General features: G+C 32.9%; 1 protein-coding gene across 1 annotated transcript in view; it reads right to left on the bottom strand.

Annotated features, from left to right (window-relative positions):
- RSRC1 (arginine and serine rich coiled-coil 1) overlaps positions 1–24,180 on the bottom strand; it is a 411,289-nt gene that overhangs the window by 309,235 nt on the left and 77,874 nt on the right. The window contains exon 4 of the mRNA XM_019799225.2: positions 1,405–1,578. Coding sequence (XP_019654784.1) covers positions 1,405–1,578 — 174 coding nt within the window. The remainder of the gene's footprint in view (positions 1–1,404; positions 1,579–24,180) is intronic.

Raw genomic sequence — 24,180 nt, forward strand, 5'->3', positions numbered from 1 at the left:
AGAGTAAACCAAAAGAAAAACAGAACAAAAAAGGAACAAGGAGCAAAGGAGTTCCTTGACTGACGTAATTTATTCATCCTCTTGGTCCATATTTTCCAGTCTCAAAAAAATACTCTCTATCCTCTCCTCGAATCTATCATCCGACTTTCTCCTCTCTCAATAGATTTCTCTCATATCCTCTCTGATCTTAATTTCACTCTACCACTCTAGCCAACTCAGCCTCCCTATCCTTATGGCCAGATAGCCAACCCCGTCTCCTCTCCTATAACATTCAACAGTTCTTAAAACTAGAAAAAAACAGAACGCAGAATTTTGCAGACCACAACTGCTCTCTGTGCATTAAAACTTGTGAGGTGAACAGGAAAAAGAAAGTCATATAATAATATTATCCTCTTCTAAAATCCACCAGAAATTTATCATTTCAAAGAATCTGTTTATAACATATCACTGTAAATCTGGAAATAAAAAATAAACACACAGACAATTGTGAAAAAGAATGGAATGAGAGACGGATGAGTTCCATATCCTTTAATAAATTTAATTCTTCATAGAATCAAGATCTCAAGGAACTACAGTTAAGATCCTGACAAGCTCCCTGACTTAACACTGAGAACTGAAACATTACAGATAAATACTTTTGTACTGAAGTATTACAGTGGGTATACATAGGGTGTTGAAAGACTCACAAAGGGGGATAAATTCCAAGATGTTTTACTTCATATAATAAAAGAGCCCAATGTCAGTTTTGAGTAAAACAAACAAGAAGCTATAATTCAAACTACAAACCAAGACTTTGTTTCATTTTAACATTTTCTAATTTAACAAAGAGTTATGAATGGATTTCAACCTCCAACTGGACAAAGTTAGACTAATTGTTTCAATAATACCAATTCCAGAAAAAATAAATCCTGGGTCTCACACACACACCCCTTACCAGTGGCCAAGTCCTATTCCACATAGAAAGAGGCCTAACCAATAGGAAATCACATGGTTCCCTCCCTTCATTTCACCTTTATACTTTTCTCCTAACAGCTTTATAATAAACTAACAGACATTTTTAATCATGAACTAGTCTTTAAATTTTAAAATCATATTCATAAGGAAATTGAATGTAGAACTTTCCTGAAGAATTATGTAAATTTTCTTTATTGACATACTAAGCTTTGATAGTGCCATTTATTTTGTGTTTCTAAAGTTTGTTATATAAGTCTTAAATGAAAATGGGAATATAAAGGAAGCATAGTAAAAATCTGAGATAACCAGTTTGACTTATCCTTTCTTCTTTATCTAATATATTTTCCTCTTGTGTCCATCTAAGAAAAAAATCTCAGAGAATGAAAATTTAGTTTGAATATTGCCATGGAATCACTGAGTCATCACTACTTAAGATTTGTTTCAACTTACCCACGTTTGATGCTGTGTAATTCCTTGTCCTTGCATTTATCTTTCTCCTTTTCTCTTTTCTCCTTGTCTCTGCCTTTACGTCGTTCTCTATCCCGAGATCGACTACGGGTTCTTCGGTGACTGGACCTTTCACTGCTTCGACTATGGGAACGTGGACGAGGTCTTGACCTGGACCTATAGTAAGTAGATTTTATTACATTCATTTAGTGTATATTTTGTATTATGAAAAGCAAATATTCTTGAAAATGATCTAAAAGGATTTAGTTTTTAGTTATAGATTTAGTAACTAAGTAACTATGTGAAGTAAGCATCTGTATAGGATTCTTTATGAATAAATATACTCAATTAAAATGATATGAGGGAAATATATGTTGTCAACTTCAGAGGAAATTAAGGTTTAGTCAAAAAATGTCTCAAGTGTAAGCCTTAAAGGTTCAAATTGCATACTGATTATTCAGTCTCCTCAAATAATATAACAAATCTAAATGTATCTAAGATAATTTCCAAAAATAGTGTCTTCCCTATCTCTACAATCTCGGCTTCCATATCTATTCAACTTCTTTTCTTACGTCTAATTGTTACAATAAAACTATTCCCCTCCTCTACCCTAATCCAGCTATTCTTTGTATTAAATAACAGTAAGAGGTAGGATATACTATGGTTTTTTTAAAAAACTAAAGATTTCAAATCCTGCTTACAGTACTGAAAGAAAGCCTCTACCAGACTGGTTATCTTATAGATATTATAAAAAAACAACTACCTAAAGGTATTATTGGATAGTGATCAAAGGAAGGCAGATTCTGTAGGCGGCCAACACTTTTGAAAAGAACAGATCAATAAGAAAGTTTCCTATTCTATATCAGCTTCTTCTCTGAAGGCAAGGCTAAGTCTTTGCCATGCAGGGCAGCTAAAACTCCAACAGGAAACTTCAGGATTTTTGTCCTAAAACAACAGAAGAAACAAGAGAGTAACCACTACAAAAGGAAAATGAAAGGGGAATCCTGAAAATGAGTGAGAAAAGGAAGCCAAAAATTCTAGATGTAAACACTACTCAAATCCTGGGCTGAAACCTACACTATGCATAGGAGGGGAAAACTCCACAGATAGTTAAGGATAAAAGAACTGAAAACAACAAAGGTCCCTGAAGAGACAGGATTTTTACAATTTTAATTCAACTAACTTAATTTCCTGCTAAAACAAACAAGTAAACAAACAAACAAAATCAACATTCTTCAGAGGAATATAACAGACCCCAGCATATTCAAAAATGTGGCATTCACCATTTCCAGGATAAAATCCAAAATTAAGATAATACAATGGAGGGGCGCCTGGGTGGCACAGCGGTTAAGTGTCTGCCTTGGGCTCAGGGCGTGATCCCGGCGTTATGGGATGGAGCCCCACATCAGGCTCCGCTGCTATGAGCCTGCTTCTTCCTCTCCCACTCCCCTTGCTTCTGTTCCCTCTCTCGCTGGCTGTCTCTATCTCTGTCAAATAAATAAATAAAATCTTAAAAAAAAAAAAAGATAATACAATGGAGATTAACCATGAGATAAGCCAAATCTTAGAATTAGCACAAGGATTTTTTAAAAAGTATAACTATGCTTGTAATAAATACAAAGAAATCTCAGCAGAAAAACTAGAAGATGAAAAAAATAGAAATTCTATAACTAAGAAATACAGTATCTGAAATTTAAATTACGCTGAATGAGATTAAAATCTACTAATCACTAATGAGATTAATAACAACAGAGGTAAGAATCTGTATATTTGAAAATAAATCAATCAAGATTACCCAATCCGAAGAACTAAGAAGAAAAAAAGACTGTCAATAATAAAAACAGATCCTCTAGGATCTCTGTGATAATATCCAAATCTCTAACAATTTTATTTAAACCCAGAAGTAGAGAACATAAGATAGAAAACAATCTTTTTGTGGTGGCCAAAATTTCCCCAAATTTAGTGAAAGACATATTTTCAGATCAGAGAAGTTTAGTGAATGCCAAGATAAATATGGAGAACAATGACTACCGATGAAAACTAAAAGTAAAGAGAAATCTTGAAAGTATTCAGAAAAAAACTGACACATTACAATCAGGAAGGAGAGCAATGATATCCATTACTGCTGGCTTCTCATTAGATACAGTGGAGATCAGAAGACAGTAGAACAAAGTTCTTAACATGGTGATACAAAAAACCAATCAGCCCATAACTTTATATTTAGCAAAATATCCCCCCAAAAATGAAAGTAAAATAAAGACATTTTTAAGATAAAGGAAAGACTAAACCATAATCATCAATAGTAAATCTGTATTACATTAAGTTCTAAAGTAAGTTCTTCGGGCTGAAGAGAATGATGACAGATGAAAACCTGGGATCTTTAGGAAAGAATAAAGACCACTGGAAATGGTAAATATATAGGGAAATATAAAAAAACTACTTCCCGGGGCGCCTGGGTGGCACAGCAGTTAAGCGTCTGCCTTCGGCTCAGGGCGTGATCCCAGCATTGTGGGATCGAGCCCCACATCAGGCTCCTCCGCTATGAGCCTGCTTCTTCCTCTCCCACTCCCCCTGCTTGTGTTCTCTCTCTCTCTGGCTGTCTGTATCTCTGTCGAATAAATAAATAAAATCTTTAAAAAAAAAAAAAAAAAACTACTTCCCGGGGCGCCTGGATGGCTTAGTCGTTAAGCGTCTGCCTTTGGCTCAGGTCATGATCCCAGGGTCCTGGGATTGAGCCCCGCATCGGGCTCTCTGCTCAGCAGGAAGCCTGGTTCTCCCTCTCCCACTTTCTCTGCTTGTGCTCCCTCTCTTGCTGTGTCTCTGTCAAATAAATAAAATCTTAAAAAAAAAAAAAAAAAAAAACTACTTCCCTTAATTTACTTAAAATAAATACATGTGCTTGGGTACTTGAGTGGCTCAGTCATTAAGTGTGTGACTCTCAGTCTCGGGTCAGGTCTTGATCTCAGGGTCATGAGTTCAAGCCCTGCGCTGGCTCCATATCAGGCACTGAGTCTACTTTAAAAATAAATAAATAAGAATAATAAAGTAGTGTGTGTGTATGTGTGCACGCACGCTTACAGTAAAAATTGCAATGTTTCACTGTAGAGTTTATAATGAAGGTAGATATAATACATATAATATGTATAAAATAATCTATGTGGCACGTAAATGGAGACCTACACAATTATAAGGTTTCTACATTTCACATGAATGGTGAAACAGTAACTCTAAGTACACTGAAATGGTAAGGGTGTATATGTAATCCTTAGAGCAGCCACTTAAAGAAAAAACAGAAGAAAAGAAATGCAAATATGTATAGCCAAAAAGCCAAAGGGTGAGCTAAACAAGAATTCTTAAAAATATTCATTAATCCAAAAGGAGCCTGGAAAAGAAGTACAAAGAAAACTCAGAGGGACAAACATAAAAATTTTAAATAAAATAAAATATTATATAAAATAATTATATGTATATAAATACATAAAATAAAATACATTATAATATACATATAAAATCATAAAATAGATATATAGCAGATGGTACACTTAAATCCAAATATATCAATAAATATCTTAAATATTAATACAATCAATACTTTAATTAAAAAGAGCTTGTCCTGGGGTGCCTGGGTGGCTTAGTTGGTTAAGTGTCTGACTCTTGATTTCGGCTCAGGACATGATCTCAGGTTCGTGAGATGAGCCCCGAGTTGGACTCTGCAGCCTGCTTAAGATTCTCTCTCTCTCTCCATCTGCCCCTCCACCCCTGTACTCTCCCCCCACCCAAAAAAGCTTGTCCAAATGAATCAAAAGGCAACACACAACTAATGCTACCTACAAGATATTTACTTTAAATATACAGACACAGGTTTAAAGTAAATGACTAAAAATAGATATATCATGCAAACAGCACAGGAAGGGTGTAATGACTATATTAATATCAGATAAATTAGACTTGAGAAACTAAAAGTATCACCAAAAATAAATAAATAAATAAATGGATACTTCATCATGATCAAAGGATCAATTCATAAGTAAAAATCATACAAAATGTTTCTGACCACAACAGAATTAGAGTTTAATAACAATAAAATATCTAGAAAAAAATACATAGAAATGAAATACTCTTCTAAATAATTCATTAGAAATCACAAGAAAAATTAGAAAATATTTTGAACTGAATGATAGTGAAAATACAACACAGGAAAATTTGTAAGATGAGCTAAAACAATGTTCAGAGGTAATCTTATAGCTTTAAACGTTTATAAAAAGAAGAAAGGTCTAAAATCAAATACCTAAGGTTTCATCTTAAGACGCTAGAAAAAGAAGAGCAAAAAGTAAACCCAAAGTACGCAGAAGGAAAGAAACATTAAAGAACAAAAATCAATGGAATAGAAAGCAATAATGAAAAAAAGCCAAAATCTGGTTCTCTGAAAATACCTACATATTTGGTAAATCCCTAGCTAGACTAACCAAGCAAAACAGAAATGAGCAAACACAAATTGCTCCCCTAAAGGATGATAGGAAGGCTGCATAAATTAGACCTGGTATTTAGGACATATGTAGGTCTTGAAGAGAATTACATGGGTTCCAATGATAGAAATGTCTATCCTCTTTCATCCCTAACTGGTTTACTCAGTAAATGAAGAGCAATATTATAAGATAAGGTCACACACGTTTTTTAATATGTGATTTTCAGAAGTTACAATATTTCTTGCTACAATGTCAACATGGGTTTATTATCCTAATTTATAAAAATGAAATTTCTATCATTTTCTCTTTAAGTTTGATTACTTCCTCTCTTAATTTTGACACAGGACTTCTTTCCACATCAAGTTTTAATTTATCCTGACATTTTATTTCCCCCAAAAATGTCAGTTTATTCATTTCTAATTAAATCTTCTATTATATGTGAATATATAGAAATTTTAACAGATTATTCTAAAATTTTTGAACACTCACATAAAATTTAAAGTATGCTATTAAAAGAAAGTAATAATAACAAAAATGGAGGGGGGCCTTTTTTGTGATAGCCTCAGCCACTATACATATATATCTTATGCATATACACATAAAGTATATGATTTTAATTTGGTTCTACATTGTTCAGGACCAAAATATGATTCCTGCAATAAGTTTTCATTTAACTAGTGAAAATGCAGAGTACGAAAGACGAGTTAACATTAGTTTAAACTCTAACAACAAAAATAAGCTTCCCTTTTTTAATGAATATTTAATGTAAGCTCATTTCTTAGTGGTTTGCCCTTTTGTCAAAAAATACACTGACAAAAATGTGCAACCATTTGTGGATTATAAATGAGCTGGATTTGGGTGAAATCATGTTTCTCACTGTATCTTAAAAAACAGATGTATCTGCTATTAATATACGTAAAGGTATACAAGTATTAAGTTAAAAAAAATAGAGGATTCCTTATATAGTGGTGTCCTCAAAGAAGTTATTTCCTCTCTGGGCATCTTCTTCCTTATCTACAAAAGGGGGATAATAACTACCTTTCAGGGTTACCTAACTAAATTGTGAGACAGCAGGCAAGTGATTTGGGTCAAACAGGCACCAAGAAAGACATAACTGAGGGATGTACTAATCTGAATGAATGAGTAAAATCTGAATCAGAAGCATATTAAGTATGTTTCCCCGCTTTCTATAGCCAATCCAGTAAAGAACAGCATTTTGATTTTGATAGACCTTTAAAATCTTAATGCTGGCATAAGGATTACTCAAGTCTCAATATATTTCTTTTAAAAAGGAAGGTAAGAAATAATAACCTTGGTCAACAATCTATGTCTTCTCCACAGGAAACCCACAGCAGCCAAATACATAATCTTCACAGATTTGCTATTAACAAGAAAATCACATTACCTATCACATAAGCTTTTGAAGAATAAAGGAATATTTTTGAGAGTCAAGAAGGACACGGTAACATAAAGACAACAGGCCTAAATTGGCAGTGTCCCAGAGAAACCAGAAAGTAGGATTACTAGATCACCGTCACAGCAAAGCTAGATACCACAATTAGAAGCCTTGTATCAATTACTATCTGCCCACCCTTCCACAGCACCTACTTTTCCAATCTCTATTCTTCCCAATATACCCAATTCATAAAAAACACAGTTGCCTCTGAACTAATCTCATGGTTTTTCCTAACACAAAGATTCCACTGTAGAAAACCTATGACTAACATTGTCCAAAACATCTTGCTCATTCATTATTCACCATACATCAATATATGCAACCCATGACGTTTTGGAATATTTTCCTATAAATGTTGCTGATGTGGCTCACTCAAAGAACTCTGATATCAACATCAGATCTATAAGTTAAGCCATCCATGATATCAAATTTAAAGAAAGTAACAAGGTTTAAAATATCACAGTATGCAATATAAGTTACTGGGCTTTTCCCCTCTTTCCCTTGTTATTTTAATTCTCATATTATAGATTTCTTAATTTTGCTTATAGGCTACACGAAACAAAAAATGACTTAAGAGAGAATACATGGGGAAAAGATAGTAAGTCTGAAACGCAGGCAAAATAACATTATTAAAGGCTGTTTAAAAGGACCACAAAATCAAAGATTTAAAGTGAATTCAGTTGCTGACTTCTTAGTTGTCACGAGAATTACTTATATATAATTTTGAGTAAAATGCATATCTTAGACATATGAACAATTCCATTTACTTCATTAAGTAACTTTAACTATATATTTGAAGGATCTCCATCAAGAAGAAAGTAACAGATCACAGTAAAGAGATTTCCTACCCTGACTAGACAAACAAAAAAGTTAAAGAAACTACACTAAAATTTAAGATGTTATTTGTCCATCATTCCTTAAATAAATACCCTTCTGATAAATCACTCTAGAAGTCTCTAGAGTACCATAATCAAAATGGAGATATATTATAAAGCAAAGAAACATTTGATAAAAAATGTGGCACTCTAGAACACACAATATATAAGCAATAAATGGACAGCAAGATGTCCTATTATACCAGATAAATGCTTTCAATATCTACAGAATAGGAACAATCACCATAACATCCCTACATAAAATGAATTACTGCCCTCAAAAACCAATACGTCAAGTTTCTTAATTGGCTAATAAGTTCTAAACACATGTAATCAAAACAAATATCCTAATATTTTATCTTTCAAAAAAAATAACTACAATACTTCAAATAGTCTCTTAAGGAGAGTTCTATAAATAAAGACTATATTTACCATAAGGTAAAACTATACTTAAAATTAAATTTTAAAATTATACATTGAATAAATTAACATGAATTCCATGTCAGGATGACATTCTGAACATGGACATCTACTTTCACACCCAAATGAAATCTAACTAAAACCATAACCACAAGGGGAATTTTTTTTAAAAGGATGTATACTCTAAGAAAGAAATATACTATGAAAAGGGAAGTGGTGTCCACTAGTGGCTCAGGGCTCCGTAAAACAAGATGTCATCGAAGGATCTGAAAACAAACTTAACTTTACCCATAAAGTTCCCCATTTATTAGAGAAACTCCATTTCACTGTATTAATAATGTACAGTGCTATTCAAGAAATGTTGTAAGTCACCGAAAACCTTCAGTCCATTCACAGAATTGCCTATTACTGCTGATCCAGGATTTCTGCACATTATCATGAACAAAAACAAAAGGAATCAACATCCATACAAAGTAACTACAGTTAAGCCTTGAACAACACAAGGTTTGAACTGTGCGGGTCCACTTATATGCAGATTTTTTTGAATTGATGCAGTATAGTACCATAAATGTATTTTCCTCATGACTCTCTTAATAACATTTTCTTTCCTCTAGCTTACTTTATTATATGAATACAGTATATGACATACAACATACAAAATATGTGCTAACCAATTGTTTATGTTATCAGTAAGGCTTCTGATCAACAGTAGGATATTAGTAGTTAAATGGGTCACAATTATATGTGGATTTCTGACTGCATGTTGGACTGGCACCCCAAAAGTCAAGAATATTAAAAAAAAACAATGTTAGAATCAAATATACCCCACAAAAATACCCACAAAGCAGAGGAGACTATAACATACTATTTCCAATATTAATTAAAATAGCATAGAATAAGAAATACAGAGCTGAAGTTTCAAAAAAGAAAACTTCTAAAAAATAAAAGTAGCAAAAACAATCAGAAAAAGTAATAGAAGAGGTAGACAATGAACATTGAACTTAACTGAGGCTACAGAAAAAGAAAAAAAAAAAAGGTAACAGAACTAACCTTCACTTTTAGTTCCAAGAACACTACTGGAACTAAAAGAATCTATATGTAGAAAGGGTCTACTGTGTACCTGGAGAAATGGATTAACCATAGTCAACTCTTGAGATATATACCCTGATAAAGTTACTGCATATTCACAATAAAGAAAAAAGAATACTCTGATCAAGTCACTAACAACGAAAGAAAGTCACATTGGCATCAGTCTTCTCAAATGCAAGATAAATAGCAAAAGAATGGCTTTAATTTTCCTTGAGGAGTTCAAGGGGGAAAATATGTTCACAATGTTATATCTAGTCAAGTTATCCTTCAAGTATCAAAACTATAGAAAAAAGGTGATAAAAGTACTAATTTATGCTAGACTTTAATAAGTCAAGGACATGTTACAATTTTCAGGTTAAGCACTCAAAGTAAATTAAAGGAATGTAAGCTAACAAGCTGATAAGAAAATGCAATAACATTAAACCAAATAAGGAAAGAAAGAAGGGAAAAAAAGGAAAATGGATTGGAACAAATAGAAAACAAAGAAGAGAGATTTAAATCCAAATATAACAGTAATCACAGTAATCAATAAACATACTAAATAGCACAACTGAAAGAAAAAGGCTGTCAAAATGAAAAAAGCAAATTATAGACGGCTTTCAAGATGAACACATTAAATAGAAAACAAAATGTGAAAGTAAAAGAATGGGGAAAATATCATGAAAGCACTAAAAGAAGAAAAACGATGAGATTATATCAATATCGATAGACTTCAATGTAAGAAATATTTGTAGAGATAGACATTTCATGATGATGAGGTCACTCCAAAAAGAATACAAAACAATTCTGAACTTGCAAATCTACAATCAGGATTTGTCTGTGAGTTATCTCAGTAACTAATAAAATAAGCAGGTGTTAAAAGGGGGGGGAGGTAAAATATAGAAGATTTGAACAAATGGTAGTTAAATTCACTTATTTAACTGCCTCCCAAAACTGTATAATATTCATTCTTAACATGTGTGTCTGTTATATTTCCTAAAATAAACCTATGATGTGCCATAAGACTAACCTCAAAACATTTCAAAAATGAAAGGTGCTGAGGGGCACCTGGCTGGCTCAGTCGGTAGAGCATGTGACTCTTGATCTCAGGGTTGTGAGTTCAAGCCCCACATTGGGTTGTAGACATTACTTAAAAATAAATTTTTTTTAAAAAATGAAAGTTCAGATTATGTTCTCTGACTACAGTGAAATTACGCAAGAAAAAGCAAGACAACTAGAAAAGCCTCTAAATGTTTGGAAATAATTTTTTCACTATAACTTATGGAAAAGATGAAATTACAATGGATATTTTTTAAATATTTGAACCGAATAAAAACTAAAATATGGCACATCAAAAATATGTAGGCTAGGCAAAGCACAGTAAAGATGAAAATTTATAGCATTAAAAATACATATCAGAAAATAATAAAAGCTAAAGTAAATCACCTAAGCAGCCATTTCAAAGAGTTAGGAAAAATAACAGAAAATTACACTCCAGATAAATAGAAATAAAAGCAAAAATTAATGAACCAGAAAGATAGTTGATTTGTTTAAAAGACTAATAAAGTTGATAAATGGTGGAAATGACAAAAAAAAAGAGAAATCACAAATAAAATAATATTACAGTTAAGTGACCTTTCACATACTGGGATGTTAAAGGCTATGGGAATAGCCATCTCACCACAAACTAGCAGAAAAGCAGGCAAAAAGTATGAAACAACTATTTCAGACACTGGGCAATAAGGTAGCACAAAACTGTGATTCCCCAAGGAAAGGGAAACAAATAAGGGAACTCTAGGATTGCCCCCAGCTTACTGCCTTGTGGAAGTTTCCAAGCCACAAAGCAAGGAGAGGGAACCCAAACAGAGTTTTGAAGACTTGCTGACTTAAGGAGATAGAGACAGACCTTCAAGGAGGCCAAGGTGGCTAGAATTTCTAAGGCCTTAGAGGGAAGTTGGACAGAGAGAGAAGGATCCAGAAATCTGCAGTGGGCTCCCCTAGATCTTCTCACAAGTTCTAATCTATAATATGTGAGGTGAAATTCCATGGGACCAGGGGAAAATACACTGGAAAGCAACAGGAATCCTGAATAGCCTATGGAGGGGAGAAATAGTGTTCCACCAGCCAGAGTGGATACACTGTACATGAGGCACAGTACAGAGTCAAGTATTGATACTGGAGCTAAATAAGCCATACAGTAAAGAGGTATTCTGGACCCATGCTAATGAAGCTTAAAAGCAAGCCTTGATATCGGCAAAATACCATCTGAAGAAGTCAGATCAAGGGTACATGAGGGTGTATTATGCTCTTCCCTGTTTCAGTGGATGCTTAAAGTTTTCCAATCAAAGGCTAAAAAAATTATTTGAAACTTCATTTATAAGTTCGTTATTTAAAACTCACCATACAAATCACAATGGTTTTTCAATCCAATTCACATAAGCCTACTGACAGAAAGTACCTGAAACCTTATGCCAAAGGACTATTTCAAATATAACCACCAACAATAATGCTATTTCTTTGGAGAAAACATACACATTCTGAATTTTAACTAAGATGAATTCAGTGGGTTAATACTCTTCAGCTTTGGTCAGTAATGGACCCTACATCTGCCTCAGAGAAATCTATCTGGACAAGTAAAGGTGCCAACTATTCTAAACTGGAGAACCAAGATCAACTGTCCTCACCAGGGGCAGAGGATCAAGCATCTAGTTGTGGCAGAGCAAGTGATTGTGAACAGGGGTTGCTTGTATATTCCTAACACAGTAATGCCCTATTTATAGTGCCCCAAATGAAATGTTTCTTATCAAAATTCCAGGTACATTTATCTGGACCTATACCTGACATCAAGTTTTACAACAGACTTAACAGAATTCAAAGCTGGTAAATAAAAATCAAAACCAATCTCTCAGTTACATGATAGTTTATGCTCTAAAATATGCATAATAATATGCTTGCTTATTATATCTCTTATTTAGCAATGTTATAGGACATAACATTTTCCCCTATTATGACTAAGTATCTTCTACATGCTAAGAAGCATGCTGGCTGTATTCATCTATTTTATCTTTTAATTCTTCACAGTATTTAAACATATACTTGTTATTGTCCTCTTCTTTTGGTGTTTGGGGATTTTTTTCTTGCTTTGGGGTGGAAGTGGGTGGGGTTTTTTTGTTTGGGGGTTTTTGGTTTTTTGTAGGTTTGGGATTTTTTGTTTGTTTCTTTGTTTTCTTGGTTGGTTGATTGGTTTGGTTTGGTTTTTGCTCTGAGAAAACTGAACTCTCCACTTTTCAGAGTTCACAAGGCCAATGTGTGATGGAGTTGAAATCTGAACCCAGGTTTCTCCACATCCTTTCAACTATAGCACTCTTAGTAAGATCTGATTGCAGTATCATTTTCAAATAAACTCCGTAAGAAAATAAATATCTACACAAACTCATTTCCACAATATTACCAAAAGACTTAAATCCACCTTATTACAGGTAGATCCATTCAACTAAGTGTCTTGGAATTCTCATCATGTCAATCTTCAAAAATTCCCAATCATCACCTCTAGTCCCCCGATTTTTAAGAGAAGATATTAAAAGATACAATAGGAAAAGGGGGGAAAAAAGCAAAAGAGAAACGCAGAATGCCAGTGCCTCCCCCCTAAAAAAGCATATAACCCACCCACTATGCCAAAGGTTAAGTCATTTAGTCAAGTTCAAAGATCTTCAAAGACTTCTTAGATCCAGATAAGCCCATATGTTACCAAAATAAGAAAAAGCTATTACTTTCCAATCTGCTTCTCATGTTTAAGATACAGAACACACAGATGCTTGGCATCACTCATCAGTCTTCCTAAATTTTCACACCAGATAATCAAGGTCCACCAATAACTTTCCTATCTAAAAATCTTAGAAATGTCTTTATTCCATCACTGCCTGGTTCACTTGTTAAATCTGAAAGTAACCATAAAAGACCATTCAGTTACTGTACAATAAGTGTTAATTTGCTAATTTCTTCACAGGTAATCAATTAAAATGTAAAATATTGGATAAAATTAGTTGCACTAAATTTAACAGCTGTTCCATAAGCATAATTAGTTTCACAAGGGCCATATGTATTCTGAACAGAGACAGAGTTGAAACAAACAGACAGATTTTAAGCAAGTTTGAGAAAATCTGCATTTAATTAGCAGGTGGGCACTACAACTGCATAACGTTTTTATACATTTATATTTATGAAGTGACAGAAGATCTAAAGGCTTTTTAAAATGGCGTTTATTGTTTGAATGGGAACTGTTTTGCTGCATGCTAAAGTGATTTAAGTCCTTATAGCTCTGCTTTGAAAAAAAATCATAAATGGTGAAAGAAAACATGTGGAAAACTGTAAAACTAGAAAGAATTTGCGACAAAAAACAGATACACATACCATAACTAAAAGGAAACTACACTTAATTAAATGTACACTACATCTGGAATATCAGCCTAATAAAACGTGAAACTATTAATTTTCATTGTTCTAAAGGAAATGAGGTCAGTGTCATTTAATAATTCCTCCAATTACATTGGACTAACTCATTGGACTATATGCTCTGGATACCATCTAATCTTAAAATACTATATACTTTACAATATCCTTAAGTTAAACTTTTTAAATAAAGGCATTTAAATTACAAAGGAGTAAAAGAATAAAATTGGTAAATGAAATTCTTTAGCAGCTAGTAGCTACCAGCATTGTATTTTAAACTGTATGACTTTTGCATAAAGTTTTTCATGGATGCCCAAAATAAGTATGAGATTACACTTGTTAGTTCTTATTAGCACTAAAATCATCACTTTAAATATATAAGTAGAATACGTAATTTTAAAACATAAAATGTTTACCCAGCCAATAATTTCATTAGTAGGTTATATCTATCATTATATTTAAATATTATAAAAATGTTATATTTTTGAAGGCAAATGTTTTAAGAAGTCCTTAATTGAGTAATACTTATAAAAGAAAATAATTGTCCGAAGTCAAATAGAAAACTGAAGCAAATTCCTGCACTGTCTGTATGTGGGGGGAAGAGTTAGGAGGAGGGTGCCTGCTTATCAACTAAGAGAACATAAAAATCTTAATGTTTCTTCACTTAGCTAAATAATGTACCATCCCACTTAGGTATCAAAGTTACTAAACTTCAAATTTTCTCTTTAAAAAGAAAAATGAAAAAATTTAAATTATTAAACATTAATTTTGATTTTGGCATCCTATTTTTGGAAATCAACTATGAACGTAGCACACTTTCTAATTTGCAATATTTAAATCCCTACATGAAAATTTTTAAATGTCATGGAATCCTTACATCAAAAACAATCTTTTTAATAACAAACTTGATTATAAAATCAAACTCTGATAACCTCATGTTTTATAATTAACATTCATAATTACTTCATATTCAAAAATAAAACAGAAAAAATACAGATCACTTTGCCCCAAGGTAATTAAGTTTTTTTTAATTAAAATTTTCCATTAAAGGATTACTTCCTTATTCCTAATAGATAAAAACTAAAAAGAACAAAAATCTTAACATAACTTCAGTTACATAGCAAATTCTATGATTTTAAAGCTGGAAGAAAATCTTAAGACACGGAACAGTTTAGTTTTAAGTTATTTACTAAAAACATTTTTTTAATTATTTTTTAAAAGCCTCAAGTGAGTTGATGCAAGACTTCATTCAATGCAAATACATAAAACGGAAATGGACAGACTGATGGGTTTATAAATCAGACTGCATTTTGCTGCCTTCAAATAGGATTTCCAATTCTGTTGTTTTTTGCTGCTCTTCCAAACTGTGAACAAGTTGTGCAACAAGTTGTGCAACAAAGGCAATTAATGGTAATAAAATAATTAGAGAAAACAAGACACCTATGGCATGAAACTTTCCTCAATACTCAATACATTTTATAAGTGAAAATCAGGATCGGCTACACCCAGCATTATTGTGTAATGTATTGTATTGAACTGTATGCTCAGGTACAAGATGAATCCTTGAGATTGAGGTATGTACGTACTAGTTTATTCCTGATTGCAAGTAAGTACTCTAAAAATAATCCTAGTGTGGTTTCTTCCCCTATAAACCATACAGTAGGAAGCAGAGGAGATTTTTTGAAAGAAACAATCTACGTGTTTATGGTCTTATTCCAATATACAAGAAGAAACAAAGGCAAGATAGAAATGCATAAGAATGTTTTAAATAGTTAAATCAAAATTCAAGTCATACTTTTTCCTGGTTTCCCTCTGGATTTTACCCTGCATGTTTCCAGAGTGATTTGATAAAGGTATTCACAAATTCAAGTTCAAAATGCAGTATAAATAATTGATTATATACTATTAGAAATAACATCAATAAGTAAAGAAAGTAAACCTAAAAGTGGGAGCCCACCTCAATAGCACATAGCAAGTGGAATTTTATCAACAATAAAATTTAAAAAAATCTTTAGGCTCATATTCAAACTTACTGTTTACTATTATATAATGTCTTTTCAAAGTACTTGATAAAAAGAAATGGTTTCAATACATCATTATATCTAATTATTTTAAGCCGACATTTTCCTTTTTAAACAAGACAAGCAAAAATACAACTTCCTGGGGCGCCTGGGTGGCACAGCGGTTAAGCGTCTGCCTTTGGCTCAGGGCGTGATCCCGGCGTTGTCGGATCGAGCCCCACATCAGGCTCCTCCCCTATGAGCCTGCTTCTTCCTCTCCTACTCCCCATACTTGTGTTCCCTCTCTCGCTGGCTGTCTCTATCTCTGTCAAATAAATAAAAATAAAAAAATCTTTAAAAAAAAAATACAACTTCCTAACTAAATCAATATTAAAATGAATAGCCCATAAGTTCACTAGAAGAACAAATTACACAGATAATACAAAAATATTTCTTTTTTTAAAATCATTCATTTCCCTCTCACTACTGATTAAGGGAAGAAGATATTTAAAAAGTAACTTTGTAAAAAAATAGGGTAACTTTGTAAGTATCCTTTGACTTGGCACTGAAAAAAGAATATCAAAACCCACTTTATTCTCTTGAAAATAAGATTAATAAAAACTAGTTTATTCTCTTAAAAAGTATTTTTTAAATCCTCAAATTATCACCTAGAGCTTTCTTCATAAACAGAAAGTAAGCTACTTTCCCATTAAATTGCTTACATTTATTTGCATTAATAGAGATGAATGTGGAGGAAATGTTAGATTTGGAAGCAGTGACAATTGACAATCTAATTATAAAAGGAGAATCCATAAAAATAGAACTATCTTATAATCTAGTAATTGAACTACTGGGTACTTAGCCCCAGAAAACCACAAAAACACGAATTCAAAGAAATAGATGCACCTCTATGTTTATAGCAGAATTATTCACAGTAGCGACATCATGGACGCAGCCCAAGCGTACATCAATAAATAAATGGATAAAGAAGATGGGGGGGTGTGTGTGTGTGTGTATACACGCGCACGCGCACAATGGGATATTATTCAGCCATTAAAAAGAATGAAATCTTGCCATGTGCAACATGGATGGAGCTAGAGGATATAATACTAAGTGAAATAAGTCAGAGAAAGACAATACCACATGATTTCACTCATACGTGTAATTCAAGAAACAAAACAAAAGGCAAAGAAAAAAAAAAGGAGAGAAAGAGGGGCCAAGAAACAGACTCTTAACTACTGAGAACAAACTGCTGGTCACCAGAGGGGAGGTGGGTGGGGAAATGAATAAAATAGGTGATGGGGATTAAGAAAGTGCACTTGTCATGAAGAGCACCAGGTGTTGTATGGAAGTGTTGAATCTCTATATTGTACACCTGAAACTAATATAACACTGCATGTTAACTATGTTGGAATTAAAATAAATTTTTAAAAAAGAGATAAGCAGAATATACTTAAAAATTAGACACTGGAACTATCAAATCAGGGACTATCTAGCCTACTAGTCAAAAATGCACTTTATAGCATTACCATACAGCTTGTATACCATGCCATAACTGATATTCATAAAGGCCTCAAGTTGTTAGCAAAAACAGAATACAACTGGACTTGAACTTCCTTTTCAAAAAACAAAAACAAAACTGCTACTCATGAAAACTAAAACCTGAAATAGGTATCCTTAGGGAGGAATATTATCCAAAACATTAAATCAGAAAAAAAAAAAGAATTCTAATTATTATTTGAACCATTCTTTCCTTTGAACACAAAGTACTGAACCTGGGGGAGAAAAAACTTAAAATAAAAAAAGGTTTCCACACAAACTCTCAAAGTATAACACTTTCCATTAACACTTAGCCTACAGTATTAACTCTTAGAGTTTGAAGAAATCTAAGACTGTCTTACATACTTATATGTGGACCTGAGTAAGCCAGACTCCAGAATACCGAAAAAATATCTTATGAAGGGATTTAAAACAAAGTTTATCATCTCAGGCATACTGACAAGCCAATATGAATCCCTAGTTGGGGATTTTCCTAACACCCTAAGAAAAGTATATATAAAATTAGTTTATGTTCATTACATGTCAGTTACATATTTGACATTATGAACTTTATAAATGATTTGTGACTAATGTATAAAACTGAAAAGACAAAAAAAATTAAAAATAAAACGGAGAAGACAAGAACACACCAAACACCTTCCTGTCTTACATCATTTGCACTGGCTCTTCCCACTGTCTCAACACTCAGACTCCCTTACTTCTCAAATCTGTATCCAAATGTCATCTTTTCATTAACCTCTATAATGGCCACTCCACTAAACACTGAAACCTGAACTTTCCCCCGCCATCTACAGCATTCAATTCCCCACACCTTGTTCTATTTTTCTTTTTTTCATTGCACTAAACTTAACATTTATATCATTTACTTATATTTATTGTCTACTAACTAAACTTCTTGCTAGAATATAAACTTTAAAAGGACAATCTCTTTTATTAACTGACATATCCTAAATGCCTAGCCACAAAGAGACTAAAATATTTATTAAAAAATGAATAAATTCATACACAACTTTCCTGATTTTTGTCCTGCTTTCTAATTTAATCTTGCATGATTATTTAATATTTTTCCTTAATAAATCACTTAAATATTTGTTATCTAATTTGTCATTTCCATATATCTAAATTATCTTACCATTAGAAAGTAATGATATCTCCTCTTCCTAATAAAATGGCATATGTACAACCACAAGATAAATTATAATAACACTATAAACTATTTTGGTATAAATTTTCATTGCTTTGTGTCTTTCGCACCACACCAATAACATCTAAGAAAGCACATTAAGAAAACTGCAATAAAGTGAACTCTTTTTATCATTAGTTTTCAACAAAACAAATGCATATATTCCTAATTTATGCAAGGAACTGAGAAAGTATCCCAGTCCATAAAAAGTCAAAATTTGCAGCATTTTCTCAACTCTAGGATCACTCTGACATCACACACTCCCAAACACAAACACTTACCCCTGATGATAGAAATTTCTTTCATGTACCCAGAATTCTTACTCTAAGCCAGTCTACATTATGAAATTCCAAGAAGAATCCTTACGATACCACATTTATCAAATTCATATTGTTCCCTTATCATTAAAGTCCTAATTAATATCTACTGCTCCTCAATACAGTTTATGAAAAGCATTTCATAAACTTTCAGGACTCAAATGAGGTTACTGATCTTGTAGTTCAAGGATTATCAACCTTGGCCCATCCTCAGTCACCTGAGCTTTTAAAAATATACTTAGGGTCCAAAATAAAAATAAGTAAGTAAACCCTGACCTATACCTCATATCTTACACAAAAATTAACTCAAAGTAAATCACAGACTTAAAAGTAAAATATGAAATTGTAAAATTTCTATTAGAAAAATTGGGGAAAAAGCTTTGGAATCTAGTACTTGGCAAAGAGTCATCAGACTTGATATCAAAAATACAATCCATTAAAGGAAAAACTGAAAAATTAGACTTCATAAAAATTTAAACTTTTACTTTGCTCTGTAAAAGACCCCATCAAGAGAATGAAGAGACAAGCTATAGATTAGGAGAAAATATTTGCACTATGTATCCGACAAAAACTAACATCTAGAATATATCATGACTCTAGAACACAAAAGGAAAAAAACAAAAAAAAAAAACCCCTCAAATCTCATAAGTTAAAAAAAAAAAAAGGACAATTTCCTTGGAAAAAGAAAACACATTAACAGAAATTTCACCAAAGTGTATATACAGATAACAAATAATCAGATGAAAAGACAAAAATTAGAATCATATGGATTTGGGGGTAAGATGGAAAGTAAGAGGACACTGAGGTCACCCCATCCCACATTTACAACTAGATATCATCTACATCCAAATAAGTAAACTGGAGAGCAATCCAAAGACTGGCAGAACAAACTCCACAACTAAATATAAGACAACATATAGTTATAAAGAAAAAACTTTTTAAAACACAAAGACAAAAGAAGACAGTAACTTACAAGGGAAAACCCATAAGGCTAGCAAAAGATTTTTTGACAGAAACTTTGCAAGCTAGAAGGGAGTAGGGCATGATATAGTCAAAGTGCTAAATGGGAAAAACCTGTAGCCAAGAATACTCTATCCAGCAAGGCTATCATTCAGAATAGAAGGAGAGATTAAAAGTTTCCCAGACAAACAAACACTAAAAGAGTCCATGACCACTAAACCAGCCCTGAAAGAAATATTAAAGGGGACTCTTTGAGTGGATAGGAGAGACAAAAATGAGAGTATAAAGGTAGGAAACAAAAAAGTATAATGATGAATATGTCTGTAAAAAATCAGTTAAGGAACTCACAAAATAAAGGGATATAAAATATAACAACATATACCTAAAATGTGAGGAGGAGAGGAGTAAAGAATGGGATCAAACTTAAAGGACCATCAACTTAACATAGACTGCTGTATGCAGAAAAGGTTATACACAAACCTAACTGTAATCATCTATCAAAAACCACTAATAGGGGTGCCTGGGTGGTGCAGTCATTAAGCGTCTGCCTTCAGCTCAGGGTGTGATCCCGGCGTTGTGGGATCGAGCCCCACATCAGGCTTCTCCGCTATGAGCCTGCTTCTTCCTCTCCCACTCCCCCTGCTTGTGCTCCCTCTTTCACTGGATGTCTCTCTCTGTCAAATAAATAAATAAAATATTTTTAAAAAATCACTAATAAACATGCAAAGAATAAAGAGAAAGAAATCCAAATACATCACTAAAGAAAATCAGAAAACTGAAAAAGAGCAGGAAGAGAAAGGAACAGAGAAAATCTTAAGAAACAACCACAAAATACATAATAAAATGACAATAAATACATATCTACCAATAATCACTTTGAATGCAAATGGACTAAACACTCCAATCAAGACACTGGGTGACAGAAATTATAAAAAAAAAAAAAAGACCCATCTATATGATGCCTGTAAGAACTCATTTAAGACATACAGACACCAGCAGATTGAAAGTGAGGGGATGGAGAGACACCTATCATGAAAATGGATGTCAAAAGAAAGTCAGAGTAGCAACACTTATAATAGGACAAAATAAACTTTAAGATAAAGACTGAAACAAGAGACAAAGACATTATATAATCATAAAGGGAACAATCCAACAATAAGATAACAATTGTAAATATTTACGCACCCAATATAGGAGCACCCAAATACATAAAAGAGTTAATAACAAACATAAAAGAACTAATCGATAATAATACAGTAATAGTAGGGGACTTTAACACTGCACTTACATCAATGGACAGCTCATTCTAAAGTGAAAGAGAAAATCAACAAGGAAACAATGTCTTTGAATGACACATTGGAACAGATGAATTTAACAGATATATTCAGAACAGTCCCTCCTAAAACAATAGAATACACACTCTTTTCAAGTGTACATGGAACATTCTCCAGAATAGATCACATATTCACTCACAAAAGCAGCCTCAACAAATTCAAAAAGATGGAAGTCATATCATGCATCTTTTCTGACCTCAAAGCTATAGAAGTCAAAGACAAGAAAAAATCTGGAAAGACCACAAATACATGGAGGCTAAATAACCTGCTACTGAACAATGAATGGGTCAACCAGGAAAAAAGAAAAAAATTAAAAAGTATATGGAAACAGATGAAAATGAAAACATAATGGTCCAAAATCTTTGGAATGCAGCAAAAGTAATTCTAAGAGGGAAGTTTATAGGAATACAGACTGGCCTCAAGAAGCAAGAAAAAAAAATCGAAAATTAAACAACCTAACCTCACACCTAAAGAAACTAGAACAAGAACAACAAACAAAACCTAAAACCACCAAAAGGAAGGAACTGGTGAAGATTAGAGCAGAAATAAATTATATAGAAACTAAAAACAAACAAAACCCAAAAAACCAAAAAACAATAAAACAGATCAATGAAACCAGGAGCTGGTTCTCTGAAAAAAATCAGTAGAACTGATAAACCTCTAGCCAGGCTTATCAAGAAAAAACCAGACAGGACTCAAATCACAAATAAGAGAGGAGAAATAACAACCAACACCATAGAAACACAAATTATAACAGAGTATTATGAAAAACTATATGCCAACAAATTGGATGACCTACAAGAAATGGATAAATTCCTAGAAACATATAAACTACCAAAACAAACTTTTTAGCTCCATAGAAGTACTCCTTGCAGTTTTTATTGGGATTGCCTTAAATTTTAAATTGATTTAAGAACTGCCATGATGAAATTGAGACACTATAATTAATGACAAGGATGTCTTTCCACTTTTTCCAGTTTATTTATGTGTGTTTCAGGATTGCTTTCAGTTTTTTTTTAAATTAGGTTTTGAACATTTTTTGTTACATTTATTCCTAAAGACTTATTTTAAAAATTGCTATTGCAAATGGAGTTTTTCTTCTATTATATCTTCTAACTTCTTTGTGCAGATGAATGCTTCTGACTTTGAAATGTTAATTTTATATCCTGTTACCTTGCTGAATTCTTTTTGAAATTCTTTTTCAGTGGTTTCAGTTAGTTTTTTATTTATTTTTATTTTTAAGTCTTTATTTAAATTCCAATTAACATACGAGGTAATATTAGTTTCAGGTGTATAATATAATGATTCGCCCTTCCATATATCACCTATGATTTCCAGATATAATGTCTGCAAACAGAATTTTATTTCCACTTCTTATGCCTCTTATTTTTTTAATCTAGTTCTCATTGCACTGGCTACTACTTTCAGAACAATGTGCTTCTGTATTTTTTTAATTGAATGTTTTATTTTGAGATAAATGTGGATTTGCATGCAGGTATGAGAAATAAAAGACCCCATGTACCCTTTTTCCAGTTTCCCCATTTGTAATATCTTCCACAACTGAGGTTCAATATCACAAGCAGAATATTGACATTGATACATTCAAAATAGAGAATCACAACATCACAAGAATCCTTGTTGCTCTTTTATAGCCATATCCACATATCCTTTCCTTTGCTTGTGCCCCCTTCTTAACCCAGAGCAACCAATCTGTTCTTTTCTATGATTTTTCTCATTTAAAAATGATATACAAATGTCCAGTGTGGAACCTTTGGGATTGGCTTTTTTTAGTCAGCATAATTCTCTGGAGATTTATCTAGTTGGCTGCATGTATCGATAATTTGTTCTTTTTATTGTTGAGTACCGTTCCATAGATTGGATGTACCACAGTTTAACTGTTTACATGTTGAAGTATGTGTGGGTTATTTTCAGGTTTTGGCTATTATGAAAAAAGTTGCTATAATAATTCATGTATAGGTTTTGTGTGAAGATGTCCTCATTTCTCTGGGATAAATGCTCTAGAGTACAATTGCTGGGTCATAGTTACATAGTTAGCTACACAGTGACATGTTTAGCTTTGTAAGAAACTGCAAATGGTTTTCCAGGTGGCTGTACCATTTTACATTCTAGCTAGTTCTGTATGAGCTGTCCACTTTCTCTGGTTCCTAGTGAGCATTTGATGTTGTTGCTGTTTTCTAGTTTAACCATCGTGATAGGTGTATAGTAATGCTTCATTGTAATTCTAATTTTTTGTAAAGTTTTTATTTCAGTTCCAGCTAGTTAACACAGTGTTATATTAGTTTCAGGTGTACAATATTGTGATTTAGCACTTCCATACAACACCAGGTGCTCATCAAAACAAGTGTACTCCTTAATCCCCATCACCTATTTCACCCATCCTCCACCAACCTCCCCTCTACTAACCATCTGTTTGTTCTCTATAGTTAAGAGTTTGTAAGAGTCTCTTTCTTGGTTTGCCTTTCTCTCTCTTTTTTCCCTTTGCTTGTTTGTTATGTTTCTCAAATTCCACATATGAGCGAAATCATGTGGTATTTGTCATTTTTTTGATGGACTTATTTTGCTTATTAGCATTACACTGTAGCTCCATCCTTATCATTGCAAACGGCAAGATCTCATTCTTTTTCATGGTTGAATAATACTCCATTGTGTGTGTGTGTGTGTGTGTGTATC

Source organism: Ailuropoda melanoleuca, chromosome 1, assembly GCF_002007445.2.
Source record: "Ailuropoda melanoleuca isolate Jingjing chromosome 1, ASM200744v2, whole genome shotgun sequence".
NCBI classification, from domain to species: Eukaryota; Metazoa; Chordata; class Mammalia; order Carnivora; family Ursidae; genus Ailuropoda; species Ailuropoda melanoleuca.